Source organism: Delphinapterus leucas, chromosome 16 (genome assembly GCF_059928025.1).
Source record: "Delphinapterus leucas isolate spDelLeu-1000000601 "Yukka" chromosome 16, BTC_Dleu_Yukka2, whole genome shotgun sequence".
NCBI lineage: Eukaryota > Metazoa > Chordata > Mammalia > Artiodactyla > Monodontidae > Delphinapterus > Delphinapterus leucas.
Genome location: NC_143144.1, coordinates 10,258,430 through 10,275,172, shown reverse-complemented (window position 1 = coordinate 10,275,172; position 16,743 = coordinate 10,258,430). Strand labels below are relative to the sequence as shown.

General features: G+C 38.6%; 1 protein-coding gene across 3 annotated transcripts in view; it reads left to right on the top strand.

The window, feature by feature from the left end:
* The first annotated feature begins 9,617 nt into the window (after nucleotides 1-9,617).
* HEATR1 (HEAT repeat containing 1) overlaps nucleotides 9,618-16,743 on the top strand; it is a 48,026-nt gene continuing 40,900 nt past the window's right edge. Inside the window, exons 1-8 of one of the 3 annotated variants that reach the window (XM_022553203.3) lie at nucleotides 9,618-9,737; nucleotides 10,046-10,219; nucleotides 10,792-11,008; nucleotides 12,861-13,002; nucleotides 14,515-14,616; nucleotides 15,056-15,196; nucleotides 15,987-16,198; nucleotides 16,355-16,488. In XM_022553203.3, the coding sequence (XP_022408911.1) occupies nucleotides 10,078-10,219; nucleotides 10,792-11,008; nucleotides 12,861-13,002; nucleotides 14,515-14,616; nucleotides 15,056-15,196; nucleotides 15,987-16,198; nucleotides 16,355-16,488 (1,090 nt within the window). In that variant the 5' untranslated portion in view covers nucleotides 9,618-9,737; nucleotides 10,046-10,077. Of the gene's footprint in view, nucleotides 9,744-9,774; nucleotides 9,967-10,045; nucleotides 10,220-10,791; nucleotides 11,009-12,860; nucleotides 13,003-14,514; nucleotides 14,617-15,055; nucleotides 15,197-15,986; nucleotides 16,199-16,354; nucleotides 16,489-16,743 lie in introns of those variants that run through there. The other 2 variants (XM_022553201.3, XM_022553202.3) reach the window with 2 other exon arrangements.

Here is a 16,743-nt window from a genome sequence, read left to right as displayed (position 1 = left end):
TATATGGAGTTATTTATGAAGAAAAATGTTGACTATATTAATTAAGGTTTAAATATTAGAGGCTGACTTAAAATGGAAAATGACCTGTAAAAATGGTTTGTATGCACAGATAAATTAGAAAAAGACCTTTGATTATATTTTTCATTTTTAATTGATCTTTGATTATTTTTGTTTAAAACTATCAAATTATAGTTTTAAGTTTATAATTTAAATTTTATACTTATATTAACTGTATGTTTAATTATATATAATTATGCTTTTTAAAATCTACCATTCCACACAATAAAGTGACAACAGTCTGTTTACAGCTGTGGAATGTTGGATTGTTACAGAGTTCCAGATATGGAATTAGGAAGTTAATGGGTCCAAACATATTTTGAATTCCTGATGCATATTTCCGAATTGCTTCTGAAAGGGTGACACCACTTTACAGTATCACTGGTAATACATGAAAATATAAATTAAAAATCTGCTTTTTCTAGGAATAAACAATATTACTTTGTAAAAGAAGTTTGCTAATTTAGTAGATATTTGGTGCATTATTCTAATCTACATTGTTTGCTTTCTAACAGAGTTCAACATTTTCCTGTAAATTTAATAATTGGATTTTGTGTGTGTGAATCATTTGTTTCTGATTTTTGGCTGTTTGTCTATTGAAATCTTAGTGTTTTTCTCATTATTATTATGAGCTATGTGTTATATGCATACATATATAATATCTTTTATCTTCTATATTTGCTGTTTTCTCACTCTGTTGATTGTCTTTTAAAAGTTGTTTAGTTTGTTTACATGTTATTTTAAAAAGCAGAACTACTTAAATTTGTCATTTATATGTAGTTATACCTGCTGACCTTTTCCTCAATAATTGTTTTCTGAAATTTCTAGGAAGTCCTCTCTCATGACATCCCCCGAATTGATAAATATGCAATTCCATTATTTTCTGGGTTTTCTAATATTTAAGTTTTTATATAAATTTTGGCATTTGATTATGATGAGACTTGGTGTCGTTTTCTTCTTGTTTCTTGTGTGGGTGTTTATTGAGCTTCCTGGATCTATGGATTCATCATTGTTCATCAATTTGGAAAATGTCCAGCCATTATCTCTTCAAATGTTTTTTCTGCCTGCTCCCTTCCTTTGGGGAGTCCAATTACAAACACATTGTCCAATTGAAGTTGTCCCATAGTTTACTGATGCTTTGTTCATTTTTTAAAAAAATTTTCTTTTCCCTGGGTGTTTCATTTGAATAGTTTCTATTGCTATGCTTTCAAATTCACTAATCTTTTCTTCCGTGATATCTACTTTGCCATTATACCCATGCAGTGTATTTTTCATCTCACACGTTGTAGTTTCCTTCTCGAGTAGTTCAATGTAGGTCTTTTTCTTTTCTTTCTAATATCCCATATCTCTTTTAACGTATTGAACATACGGAATATAGTTATAACAATTGTTTATTGTCCTTGTCTGCTAATTCTAACACCTGTGTTAGTTCTGTGTCTGTTTCAATTGATGTTTCTCCTCACTGCATGTTGTCTTTTCTTCCTTTTTTTGCATGCCTCATAATTTTTTTTTATTGCATGTCTCAGACATTGTGAAATTTACCTTGTTGGGTGCTGGCTGTTTTTGTTTTCCTTTAGACATGCTTGAGTTTTGCTCTGGAATGTAGTTAGGTTACTTGGAAACAGTTTCATCTTCCATGTCTTGCTGTTAAGATGTTAGGTGGGATTGGAGCAGTGGTCAGTCAGGGGCAATTATTCCCCACTTCTGAGGCAAGATCTTTCCATGAATTCTACCCAGTCATGAGACTTTCATCTCGCTGGTGACATGAGTGAGATGAAAGCCTCATGATTGGATAGAATTTCATTCCTGGTGAATACAGATATTGTTCCCTCTGATCCTTTCAGATGACTCTTTCCTCAGCTTGAGATAGCTTCCTCACAAGCAAGTGCTGACCATTACCTGAGGCGGACCCTCTGCATATCTTCAGAGCCCTCTCTGAGGTTTTTTCTTCTTCATACTTCTTCATACTTCATACTCTGACCCACAATCTCCAGCCACCTTGTCCTCCCTGGACTCTTAGCTCCATTTCTTCAACTCAGAGGGTCCGTTGTGTTCTGCCTGGGTTTCCTCTTCTTGGGCTGCAGCCAGGAGACTCTCCCAAGGCAGTAAACTGGGACAACCGTGGGGCTCACTTCGTTTATGTCATGTCTTTCTAGGATCACTGGCAGCTTAATTGCCTGATGTACAGTGTCTTGAAAACCATTGTTTCATATATTTTGTCCTCGTTTTGGTTGTTTCCAGTGAGAGTGTAAAAATGGTACCTGTTACTCCATTCAGTTCAGAACTATAATTTCTTTAGGTAACTGGAATCCCTTCTTTCATATGGGTTGAAGTGCATATCTATTTTGATTTTTTTTTTACTCCATCCAAATTATTTACCCCAACATTAATTAGTGAAAATTTTCTTCCCTGATTGTTGTTGATATTTACATTGCACTATTTTAAACACGCACTTAAATTGGAGTTTATTTCTGGATCACCTCTTGGGTACTGGGGATCTACTTGTCTAATTTTGCCCCAGAGCTATGCTCTTTTACTGACAGGTGCTTTGTCATATATTTTTAATATGTGATAATGCTAATCTTCCCTATTATACTTTTCCATTAAGTGTTCCTCTGAGAATTTTTAATTTTATTCTGTTATTCTTTTATATCCGTTTAAGAGGCATTTTGTCAAATTTAAAAAAACATTCTGGGATTTTTCTTAAGACTGAATTAAATATGGAAATTAACTTGAGGATGGCCCACAGAAATTTTATATAATATTTGTCTTCCTATCCAGGAGCATAATATAGCTATCAATCTTTACCACTCATTCAAATCTTTCATTTTAATTTCTAAAGGTTTTTATAGTTTCTTCACAAAGATCTTGTGAATATAAGTTTTCTCTCAGGTACTTCTGTGTATGTGTTTGCTATTGGAAATTGACCTTTATTTTTTTAATTTTTTTAGAAGATGTTGGGGGTAGGAGTTTATTAATGAATTTATTTATTTTTGCTGTGTTGGGTCTTCGTTTCTGTGTGAGGGCTTTCTCTAGTTGTGGCAAGCGGGGGCCACTCTTCATTGCGGTGCGCGGGCCTCCCACTATCGCGGCCTCTCTTGTTGCGGAGCACAGGCTCCAGACGCGCAGGCTCAGCAGTTGTGGCTCACGGACCCAGTTGCTCTGCGGCATGTGGGATCTTCCCAGACCAGGGCTCGAACCCATGTTCCCTGCATTAGCAGGCAAATTCTCAACCACTGCACCACCAGGGAAGCCCGGAAATTGACCTTTATTTTGTCAATTTGTTTTTCTACAATTACAGATAAAATGTTCTTGACGCCACATGTGTGCCTGTGCGTCTGTGTGTATATACTTGCACTGATCTGGCTTCCCATATTCCATACTATATCCAGTTGTTTTTAGAACTGAACCCTTGACTTTTCTAGGTATATAATCATGTCACTAGGAAATAATGGTATTTTTGTCACTTTATTTACAATACTTAAATAATTCCATAAAATGGGTCGTGAAACTGGCTACAACATAGAGTTACACTACAAGAAATATTAGTCTGGATCCCAAATTGAACTGAAAATAAATTGAAATCTTCATAGAATTCTTTTAAAAATACCAAAGGAAGAATCCAAATGTAACACAAAACAAAAGATTTTAATTTTTTCTATTTACTTCTTGTCTATCTAATATCATCTCACACAGGGAACCGCTCTTCAATTTATCCCCAAAACTCCTCTCTCTGCCCCACATTCTTCTTCAAATCCAGCTCACACAGAGCCAAGTCCTTCCCCCACCAGCACCACCCAAAGTTTCCTGGATTTTCTGATAACCCTATTACTTCCACTTTGCTGGCTTTCTTGGTTCTCTACTTCACCATTACCCTAACCAACAAAAAAAATCTTTCCAGTGGCAAATATTCAATGGAATTTAAGTTAGGATGGGCCTGGGGCAGGGGCGGGAGGTGGATTCAGGCTACCCACACCTACCGTTTAGTGTACTTATCAAACAGATGACTTTGAATGCTTCTCATTAGCTAAGAAAATATAAACATTTTAAAGTCCCGTGGTTCTCTAAAATAATGTTGAAAAACATTATTTTTATTACATGTTATAATATATGGAAGAGTTAATTAACCAATTTTTATATGATTGTACATAATTTTCAAATTTTAAAAGTTAGAAAACTGCTGCTCCACAGAAGGTACCTGGAGGTATAGCTGAATGCACTCCGGGGTCAGGAAAATGCTCTGGTGCCATCTGCTGGTTCCTGAAATTATACCAGTTGCTCTGGTTGATTTCCAAACCATTTCTTTCAACTCCCAGCTCCCTACCAATGGCTTTCAAAATAACCAGAAAAATCATTGCAATTTTGGGTGGCAAGACCACAGTGCTCAACCTCATAATAATGTAGATTACTTTGTTTGGGACGCAACATGAAGAAACAAATTCTTAACTTCTCAGTCATTGAACTAGTCATGTATTTGTTGGCACTTGACTAAAATGTAGATTTCACATGCTGCATTTACAGTGCTAATTAGGTACATCTTACTTGGTTTGTCATCAATAGATACATTTTCAAGGAGACAGTATGCCATCAGTTGTAATATATGATGCAAATAATCTGCTAAAAATACAATTTTGAATTTTCTGAATGATTTACTTTTATTATAGTTAGAATAATTCTAAGTTATTCCTGTAACAATGCTACTCTTACTTGCATTCTGATACATATTTCTTGAACAGGAAGGAGATACAGATAGAGCTTACACACATTTACATTCATTCATTCATTTGTTCAGCTCATAAATATTTATTGTCAGCCATATACCATGCACTTTACTGTGTAGCAGGGATTCAGCCATAAACTTGAGGAAGCCCTGTCTTCAACACCATCCTTGGACCAGCATAAGGTCTGAGCATGGATATCACAAATACATAAGAAATCATTTTTTTTTTAATGTAGAAGCCTGTCCCTCAAAAACTGCCACTTAGGTCTGCACATCCTATAACTCTGAATCTCCAGTCTCTGATTTTTGTATTTAAATTTCAGGGAAACAGGTCTCTTAACCTGTGTCCTCAAATAAAAGAAAAAAGCCTGTTTGAATGTTCTGGTTTGTGGATTGTACTGTTTCTGGACACTGCTTCAGAGTAGGGGGAAGATTTGAATCTGGAAGTGCTTAGATAAGAGAAAGGATAAATTGATGAACTTGTCACAATCTTCCTTTCAGACTGCATGTACACATTACATTTTTGCATAGTAAAGTATTATTCCTAAGTAGTTCCAAACATGTAATTTCTTGTTTCCTTTTTTTTTTTTTTTTTTGCGGTAAGCGGGCCTCTCACTGTGGCCTCTCCCGTTGCGGAGCAGAGGCTCCCGACGCGCAGGCTCAGCGGCCATGGCTCATGGGCCCAGCCACTCCGCGGCACGTGGGATCTTCCCGGACCGGGGCACGAACCCGTGTCCCCTGCATCGGCAGGCGGACTGTCAACCACTGCGCCACCAGGGAAGCCCATCTTGTTTCCTTTTGTTTTCCAATTTATGGTTCTGGAGGTACTCAGGAATTACTGTACTACATGTTCTCAAAAATTGGATGTGGTAGCTGAGGATCCTTTAACCACATTAAAGAATTCATAGGACTCTTACATTTAAAAATAGGTAGATATAGATAAAACATGAATGAAGGGTGATACTGATTCTTTACACTGGCAACTAGAAGGACATGGATTAATAAACTTGTGAATAATTTTTTATGAAAATATTTTATTGAAATAAGGTTATAAAATTTTCCAAAAAATTAAAAAAAAACCTTTAACTTAATTTTATTTAAAATGTTCTCATTATAATCTGTACTTTTGCGTTCTTGAAGATAATTCGCTTGAAAACAAGTAAAAAATAAATATAATGTATTTATTTTTACATAACTTATATTTTATGAAAATATATTCAAATTTTGTGCACTTTGAATGTAATTAAATTTTATTTTTTAATCTCTTTTATCATTTTTGCCAATAGAACGCAAATAATGCAAGTCTGGATTAAACAACGTAATTGGTAACTTTGCTGAAATGAAGGCAAAATTTTATGGGCTAAATATATAGGATATGTATTAGCTCTACATATCTTTATTACTCATCCACAATCATCAGCCAATCAATATTGCACCCAGACAGTTACAATGGTAATTAAATGCTGCCATCTTTTGTATTTTGCTGTCTTTCAGCCGTATGAAAACATTTTCATGTTATCATTATAACTGTTTACTTGTCAAAATTGGAGGTTATAACATATCCGAGGTAACCGTGTGTGAGGTTGATTTATAACTCTTAAGTATTTAGACTGACAGGTGTGTGCCCCTCTGTATCCTTGCCCTGGCTCCAATATCATAGGGGCAGGCTCCATGCCAGCCTATATGGAGACAGTATTCTAGTGAGGGGATACAAGAAATAAATAGATATGCAAACAAATCAGATCATTTCAGGTAGCCGTAAGTGACATGAGGAAAATACAAGCATGGTGTATTTGATGGGCAGAAATTAGCCCTCTTGTGATTGGAGTAAATGTCAAGATCAACCCTAGCTGAGATATCTCCACTTTATCAAGAAGTGTCACTCAGGTCTTAGCATAAATATTCCCTCCTCAGAGGGTACTTCTCCAACCACTCAGACTAATGATGCCCTCCCTCTGTGACCCCTATCATATGGCTTTGTATTATTGTCATCAGACCCCTTATTACATTGCCTGACGGTTTTCTGATTTATCTGTTTGCCTTTTATCTGTCTCTTCCTGGTGGGGTGTAAGCTCCACAAGAGTAGAGAACTTACCTGTCTTGTTCACCACCATATGCCTAGCCTGGTATAAAGTACACATGGAATGAATCAAAGTATCCGTGCTCTGGATTAAAGGGGAGTGGGGTGAGGAAGGGCTTTTTAAAAGTCCTTTTAAAAAATCTTTTTAAAAAGAACTCATTCATTCAAATCACTTATGAATTTGCTTTTTGGGGGTAGAGTCCTTGCTATGAAGAGTGATTGAAATAAGGAGTAGAATCATCACTCTGCCATATGACATCCCCCATAAGATGTAAGAATGCATGGTTAAAATACCGTCTCTGAAAACAATGTTTACACTTGCATCAAGAAATATGTATCACGGGCTTCCCTGGTGGCGCAGTGGTTGAGAGTCCGCTTGCCGATGCAGGGGACGCGGGTTCGTGCCCCGGTCCGGGAAGATACCACATGCCGCGGAACGGCTGGGCCCGTGAGCCATGGCCGCTGAGCCTGCGCGTCCGGAGCCTGTGCTCCGCAACGGGAGAAGCCACAAGAGGCCCGCGTACAGCAAAAAAGAAAAAAAAGAAATATGTATCACTACGGCTAAAATTTTGGATTTAATGAATGTAAAATGGCACAAGGCGTTAAAAGGATTATAAGATAGGAGGAATTGCAGAGCTACAGATGATCTATAACCAATATTTTAAATTCAAATAACAACTGAGAAAGGACACTTGCTCTGGTCCTCGGCTGAATAATCAAACCAGGAGACAGGCTTATAATCACAAAAACTGAGGTGGTAATAATCAGAAAACAATTAGGAATATATCAAAAGAATTCTTTTTAAATTCTGGAGAAATTAGATGAGAATTCTAGAGAAATTCTGGAGAAAAAGATGTAACTCAAGATCACGGCATATTTTTTTAAATCAAAGCTTTTTGAAATGAATATTACGTTTATGGATCTCTGACTTGTTATTTTTACTTTGCTAGTTTACTTCTTTTTTAAAAAATATATTTATTTATTTTTGGCTGTGTTGGGTCTTTGTTGCTGTGCGTGGGCTTTCTCTAGTTGCGGCGAGTGGGGCTACTCTTTGTTGCGGTGCGTGGGCTTCTCATTGCGGTGGCTTCTCTTGTTGCAGAGCACGGGCTCTAGGCATGCGGGCTTCAGTAGTTGTGGAACGTGGGCTCAGAAGTTGTGGCTCGCGGGCTCTAGAGCGCAGGCTCAGTAGTTGTGACGCACGGGCTCAGTTGCTCCGTGGCACACGGGATCTTCCCTGACCAGTGCTCGGGCCCGTGTCCCCTGCATTGGCAGGCGGATTCTTAACCACTGTGCCACCAGGGAAGCCCTGCTAGTTTGCTTCTAAAGTAAAATTCACACGGTACCATACACCATTGGAACTGACATAAAAATGGTTGAACCAAATACTTGCGGTAACTTTCCATTTATTTTCACTTTGATGAAGCTTTTAAAAATATGAGGTTTTTTTTTTTAGGCAAAAAACCAAATATGTCTTTGTGGATAAAAATAGGCCTGATTTTCATTTCTCACTACTTTCACTTCTCCCCAAACTGACTGCTTTTGTAAAGAAAAAAAAATTCCTTTGAGAGATCTGTTGTTAAGGATGAAAGAGATACCACCAGAACTTGAAAAACCACACTACAAGGCAATCAACACCCCATGCAAAAGGAGATTATTAACTCTGTAGAAATAACTGAAAAGATTTTTTTGGTTGTTTTAAATGCTGTTAAAGCAAAGCACAACGGAAGATTGTGTTCACAAAAGGGAGAGATCAGCATGGAGTATAGAAGTGAGCCCCTGAAACTGTAACTCTGTTTCCAACAGTCTCCAAGGAGGAATACTGACACCCTGGCATCGAAGAGCTCCACATCCTAAGAGAAACGAATGCATCCAAGAAAGATAGGATATCCAATTTCACTCCTGTGTCCTGTGCAGCTTCTTGGAGAGGCCAGTTCACTCCATTTGGGCACATACTGCTGCTTTGGGAACAGATTGTTGTATATCCATATGGGACAGTCGTCAGCAACACCAATCTATAGTGACACCAAGAAGACCAATGGTTATCTGAGGCCGGCAGTGGGGTGGGCATCACAGCAAAGGGGCAAGAGGGAACTTTTTAGGGGCGATGGAAACTTTCTATGTCTTGAATGGGGAGATAGTGTTACCTGCTTATTCTTTTGTTAAAACTCATCGAATTGCTAAACTGAAGTGTGTGATTTCATTTGTAAATTACTTCTCACCAGGCTTAGTTTAAACCAACCAACCAACAAACAAAAAACAATGCGTGGACTCCAAGAATGCAAAGTGGAGGAAGGGATGGCCCCCAAGTCCCTAGACGGGTGTGTCCAGAATGTGCGGAGCGGCTCGCACCGCGATCAGTAGCTCATCGCCTGAAATTCGTAGCTTCTTTTCGTTTTATAGAGGAGGTAAGAAACAGAGAGATGAGAATCGGTGTAGCTCACACCGCCCAAAGGCGTTAGCGTGGGTATACGAACCCGGGCTGTGACATCACTGCGCGATGCTGCCGGTACCTAGTAAAAGCTGGATACGTATATGTTGAATGAATGATTCCGGCTACAGAACCTTAAAGCACACAAAAGGCCCGCCCAGAAACTGAAACTTCCAGCCACAAGCCAAAAACGGACCACTAGCTCCCAGCTAGCGGACCGCAGATCCTGAGCCTGAAGTCCCACGCGGCGGAGGGGCGGGGCTTCACCGCCTGGGGGCGGAGTCGCCTTTTCTCATTCCGGCAAGCTTGTACCTCTTCACTTGCCGTAGTGCCTGAAACCGGAAGTTCGCCCGAGGAGTGGTCCACATTTCCGGGCGAGAGCTGGGCTTATTGGTACCACGTGGGAGCTGCTGTGAAGATTCGTTGGCCTCTGAGTCCTGCCCCAAGTCGAGGTCCGGGTGAGCAGGAGCTGTGGGTCGGAGTGGTATACAGGGGAGCGTAAGGTGCCCGCGGGTTTTCGAGTCTCCGCGGAGTCGGGGCTGAGAAACGTTCGGCGCGGCCCCCGGTGCTGTAATTAGCTGTTAACGCTGTTGCTTTAGTGTTTGCACCTCCGGCGTCCGCGAGTCCCTGGGCAGCAGGTGATGTGCCCGCGACCGCGTTGAGTACGGAGGAAAGTTGCTTGTACGTGAGACATTTGCTGCTTACTGTTAAGCCACCTTCTTAATTTTGTAGAGGCTTCTCACGGGGTTATGTTTCTTAGCCTGTGTGTTTAGAAATCCGCTGGCCTGAAAGATGACGTCCTTAGCTCAGCAGCTCCAACGACTCGCCCTCCCTCAAAGTGATCCCAGCCTTTTATCTAGAGATGAAGTTGCCTCTTTGTTGTTTGACCCCAAGGAAGCGGCCACCATCGACAGGGACACCGCCTTTGCCATTGGTGAGCTACCCTTTAACTTAGGAAAGCTCTGGGAAGCGTGTGTTTCCTGGATGTTGGTGTATTTTCTTGTTTTCTTTTCTGACCCGCCCTCTTCCTTAGCGGTTTCTAACTTGCTAACCTCATTTACGTTGTTAAGGGGAAAGAGAATAACAAAAAGCCATGCGCTAGATGCGTGAAATGTATATAGGCAGCGGCATCTGAATGTCACAGGTGATAAACAAGGTTGGGGGGTCGTCTAAGCTGTAGAAAGGAGGAACAGTCAAAAGGGGCGGGAGGCTGTGGCTGGAGGGTTGGGGAGGAGCCTTCCTAGGACTGGCCTGATTATTGTATTGAAATTGTATTGTATTGAAAAAAGAAAAAAGGCCCCCTGCCAGAAGGTACTTTCTGTTCTCCTAGTTGGTGAGATGAGATTTATTCTCTATGTTGGAAACTAGAAATCTATGTTTGGGACTGTATTACAGATTATATATGCTAAAAGAATTCAGAGAGTTTTAGGCGAAAGTAACACTGTAAAAGAGGGGTGAGATGAGTTTGCTCACAAAGAATTGTTAAATAAAGTGGCCTTTTCCTAGGATGCACTGGCCTGGAAGAGCTGCTTGGTATCGACCCTTCCTTTGAGCGTTTTGAAGCACCGTTGTTCAGCCAGCTAGCAAAAACCTTGGAGCGGAGCGTTCAGACCAAGGCAGTGAACAAACAGCTGGATGAAAACATTTCATTATTTCTTATCCACCTATCTCCTTACTTCCTGCTGAAGCCGGCACAGAAGTGTCTGGAGTGGTTGATCCACAGGTAGCAAATGGAATTACGGAAATAATTATGGGTTAATAACATTGATCTTTTTAAATTTAAAGTTTAAAGTTGAAAAATCAGGTATATTAAGAGATTAACACAATTTGTATTGGGTGAGGTAAGCATGCCCTTCTACTGTTGAACTCATTTCTGTTGATACTGAGAAGTAGAACTACTGAAGATCTTGAGTAAATAGTCTAGCCTCATTAGTTCTGAGGAGCTTGTGTCAGTTTGCTGTTACAAATTGTTACTGCATATTTGGGGCAAAGTGTGTTATTAAACTTCTTGCCAAAATAACAACAACAAAAAACAGGTTTGGGAACAGGGTAAGAGTATTCTCTAAAATACCATAACTTAAGAAAAACAATAATAGTTAATATGTATTGAACATTTGTACACCAGGCCTTCTGGTAAGCACTTTGTGTGCATTATCTCAGCGCTCACGACATTCCTGTGGGGAGATGCTTCTCTTATCCCCATTTTACAGTTGAGAAGACAGGTGTAGAAGAGTTAAGTTGGCTGAGTCACATGACTGGTAAGCAGAGATGCAAATTTTGTTTCCAAGGTCTGATCTTTACTTTGGAAATTGTCTCAGTAAGTTTATTCAGTTTATTTTCTCATTTATTTGTATTACATTGGTATTACATCATAGTTGACACATTTTAAGTTTTTCTCCTGTGTGTGTTTTAAAAGTAGAAAGGCTTCCACTTCATTAATTAGAGGCATGGGGGTAAGGGAAGCCAGTGAATCATTGAGAAAACATAAGTGTAACCTGGGTCTTCTCATTATCGTATCATTAGATTCATCAGACAAAAAAAAAAAAAAAAATCAAACCTGTACTGCTTTCCTCTGTCTTCTAGCATTTAATTTACCCCAAATAGATCGTTACTGTAAGGGGTACTTTTTGCGTTTGGTTTTGCATTTATTAATTCAGGTAACTTATTTATTTAGCAAACAGTAAGTTCAATACAAGGATGAATAGGCTGCCCTTTCTTACTCTTTTGAAAGAAATGCCACAGTAAGGGTGTATACAAAGTTTGGGGCATGTGGTGCTGCCTGAAGTAGCTGAGGAAAGCTTCATGGAGAAAGTGATGTCTTGGCTAGTACTAAAACCATATTATAGAACTAATAAAAGGCAAGGGGTGTGGTGCTGTAAGAAAGGTACAGGTGAAAGGATAGGAGAGTTTAGACAGATGTAAGAGGGCTTACCTGGCTGGGAGAATTAAGAAAAGCATCTTGAAAAAGAATGCATTTGAGCTAGATCTTAAAGACTAGATAGGATGTAATGGATCTGACAGAGTTAATAAATCTGTTTTACGTTATTAGGGTGGCATGACCAATACCAAGTTTTGTAAAGTTCATGTACAAATTAAATATGGTTGTAATTTGATCTTTTTGTTTTATTCAGAGAAGATACTATGATTTTCTTTATAATTAGTCTTCTGGTTTTAGGATTATGATAGGTGAGGTGAGGAAACTAAGCTGTGGAAGGTGAACTTTGGAGCATGGAGAGAAGCTGAGTGTTGCAGCCTACTTGACCAGTTTGGTTTTCTGTTGGTTTGACTGCAATGATCCCAAAGTCACGTTAATGTAATAATGGATTTTTTAAAAAAGTTGAGAGACAGTGAATGGATGTCAATTTTGATAGTGAATATTTTAAAATGCTACTGCATGAGAATTGGCAAACCCTGTTGAGTACTTTCATGCCTATGCTTTAAGTGAGCTATACCTTGCTTATAGTTGTATGGTTGCTTTAAGTGGGTTTAGCTCATTGATACACCGTTTGGACATGTAACGAAATACACGCTTGTAAGTTTTGTGTCAGTTAGAATTGTTTGCTTTTTTCCCCCAGGTTCCATATCCATCTTTATAATCAGGATAGCCTCATTGCCTGTGTTCTCCCATACCACGAGACAAGAATATTTGTGCGGGTTATACAGCTTCTAAAAATTAATAATTCAAAGCACAAGTGGTTCTGGTTATTGCCAGTTAAGGTATGATTGTTGAATGACATGTATCTATAATCATTGCAAACCTTCATTAAAGGTATAATTTGGAAAAAATTAAGTCTTTGGTGCTCCTGAGAGTAGACCAAGTATTACCTCCATCACTTTTATTTCCTAACTTCCAGTTGAAACTGTTATGAATAATAGCTGGCTTTCATTTAGTACCTGATATCAGGATAGGCAATTTGTATTATCTTGGATTCTCAGAAAATTCTATTTTTACAGATGAGGACAGGTTCAGAGAATTAAGTTACTTGCCAAAGTTCATGTAACTCTAAAGTGGCAGAGTTGGGATTTGAATCCAGATCTGATTATAAAGCTTGTCTTTCCACTATACCGTGCTGTCTGGCATTTTAAATTTTGGAACTGAGAAGCTTAAAACAAGTTAGAGGTGAAGAAATGCATAAAATACTTACAAAAATGAAAGGGATAAGGATAACTTGAAGGACTTTGGAAATTATTAAAGTTGTGAAGAAGATGCTAGAAAATTAATTTATAGATGAATAATAGGATGGTTGTCTTACAGGATAGCTCTGGCTGAGATCAGATAGCATGATTTTGTAGTAAAACAACTGACTTGCCATTATCACTTTGTTTGCATCTATAGTAGAGGAAAGTAGATGTATGTTGTTAGCAAGAGTTTTACTGAATGTTGAGCACGGCAATTCAGGCCAGCAGGAGGGCAAATGGAGATGAAAGTAGGTTAACAGGCTGGGCCTGTGGAATGAGTTAACTTGATGGGTGATGACAGGAGGTCCATGGTCAGAATTAGTAAAAGAAAGGGAATGGGAATTTTTAATTAGAAGAAAAATTTAAGTGTTTGAATGTAAAGCACTTGAACTTAAAGAATGTTCAAGAAGAGAAGGCCAACCTAAAATAGAGCTTCTTAATCCAACTACTCGACGTTCACTCTGCTAATGACATCAAAATTATTTTTCCCCTAGTCTACACACAGTCCCTGCTGTTCTCTAGGCACACTTGTTTCAGGTATCCAAACCCCCCTTACCTATTAAAGTTCACTTCAAATTATTTTTTCATTGATTTATTCAAAATTTATTGAGCACTAATACATGCCATGCATAGTGCTAGGCAGTGGGAAGAGCAGTATAAGTTGACCGTGTTCCTCCCTGTTTCTATTACTAGTGTTATTGTGAAGCAGTGACAGAACTATAGCACATTGGCTCAAAAACCAAATTTAACCAGTAGAGTTACTAAGAATCTAGAGAATCCAGATTTAGATAAATACATATCAAAATGCAACATGTGATAAGTAAGCGTTTTTCACTGAGTACATCCACACTCATTGCTTGGCCTTCTCTTGAATTTCTAAAATTTGCACAATTTTATGTGTTAATTTCATCTTTACAACAGCGATAAGGAAAGACTATATTTCGTATTTATGAACTGCAGCAGTTTGAAGCTTTTACTTTGGTAGGTACTTTAAAAATAATGATGAGTTGATGAATGTCCTAAGTAATAGCTGGTTCTTTCTGTCTATAGCAATCTGGAGTGCCCTTAGCTAAAGGAACTTTGGTTACCCACTGCTACAAAGATCTTGGATTCATGGATTTCATTTGTAGTCTGGTGACAAAATCTGTGAAGGTGAGTAGTAAATTGTTTCATGAACATATTCCATTAGAAGGTTGCTTCCTCTTCATACAGAAAACAAATGAAGGCCTTCTCTTATAATGGTGGGACTTTGAAGAAGTGCCCTTTTTTTAAAGGATCTGCTGTTTTGGAGCATGAGCAGTGATCAGTCTTTCATCAGCAAAGCTGTTTTTCTACAAAAATAAATTATTCTCTTCCTGGCCAGATTCTATTTACAGTGACTATTTAAACAAAGACACAGTCTAAAAATGTCAGGAAGGTTGTTCATTCTTGTCATATTTCATTGAACTGTTAGATGTGTTTATGTAATGTTACATATGGTAAAATTAAAGTGTCAGCCTGAAGTAGTTGAGGAGAGCTGTAAATATTTTTATACTTTCATCTGATTGGCCTTTCACTCTTAAAACTGTGTGTGGTTTGTGGTTTTTTCCAGGTTTTTGCTGAGTATCCTGGGAGCTCAGCTCAGTTGAGGGTGCTCTTAACTTTCTATGCTTCTACCATCGTGTCTGCTCTGGTGACCGCCGAGGACTTATCCGACAATATAGTCGCCAAGCTGTTCCCATATGTTCAAAAGGTTGGCCCTGCTCATGCGTAAAGTAGATTATTTTGTATCTGAAGGAATTTTCTTGCTTTTGAAAATTTCACGTAGACATCAATGTTTTTACATTGACAATTTATTTCAGGTGGTTAATGAGATTTAATTTATAGGTAAAAAATATGACTTCTTAAAAACTTACCAGAGTGGGATCTTAGGGCTCCTTAGGGATGAATGTTGGCTGTTTGGCCCTGCCGTCTTCTCCCAGATCTGTTTTCTTAGCAGTCATGTTACCTCAGCGGAAAGAGAACGGATTAGAAAATCTCTTCAGGGCAGAGGCTCTCTTACCATTCCGTTTGCATTGACTTCTGCTTCTCAGTGTTTCTTCTCCCCAACTGCCTCATTGCCTCCCACCGTCCCAGATTCCCGATGGAGGAACTGCTTTGCTTCCCACCAGTGTCCCAAAATTATTGTCTTTAATTAGGCACTGTTTTGTTCCTGATTGAAGTCTCCCTTACACAGGTGGATGTTTTCATATAAAAGAAGACTCCTTGGCTCCTCTTAGGATGTGTTGTGGAGGTTTGAGTTGGGAGACCTTCTGAGATCCCTTCTGTCATTCAAGAGACTTGTCTCATTTCCATGTCCCCTCAGGAAAAGGGGCCAACATCTTGATTTTTCACTTCCGAGGAGTGTTGACTCTCAGTGTGTGTTAGGTTGTATTAATCTCTAATTTATGACGTTTCCAATTTGTCAAAGTAAAGTAACATTTTAAGTAGGATAAAGTAACAACAGTTTGTCATTTTTCCCTTATATTTTAAAATATATTTAGGGATTGAAATCATCTTTACCAGATTACAGAGCTGCGACGTACATGATAATATGTCAGATTTCGGTGAAAGTGACCATGGAAGATACCTTCGTCAATTCCTTGGCTTCACAGATCATCAAAACACTGACCAGAATTCCCTCTCTGATCAAGGATGGATTGGGGTGCTTGATAGTGCTCCTGCAGAGACAGAAGCCAGAGAGCCTGGGGAAAAAGTAGGTATAATTGAATTGGCAGTGATAATAATTACAAGTGAATGAAGTTATTTTGAATAGTTTTTTTTCATAAGATAAATTTTACACTATTTTTAAAAATTGCCATTCATTGTCTTAACTTGTGAAGTCAACATCTTATGTCTTGCTTCTTCAAAGGCCATTTCCTCACTTATGTACTGTTCCTGATCTTGTTACACTACTTCACGGGATTTCTGAAACATACGACATCAGTCCTCTTCTGCGTTACATGCTTCCCCATCTGGTTGTCTCCATTGTTAATCATGTTACAGGTATGTGGTTTTACATGTTGTGTCCAGAAACTTCCTTTCTCAGATGCGATTCTCTTAAAATAGGAACCATATCCTTGTTAATATCTTTAAGATACTTAGAGTTTCTGCTAATTGTTTTTGTGTAATGTATCTATTTTTATGAATAGAGAAACATTTGAGGTGGGGAGCAGGTTTAAAGGAAATCCTTGTAAAATGAGTAATATGCTCAGTGTTGTTTTTTTTTTTAATATGTGTTCTCACACAGTCTCTACATGA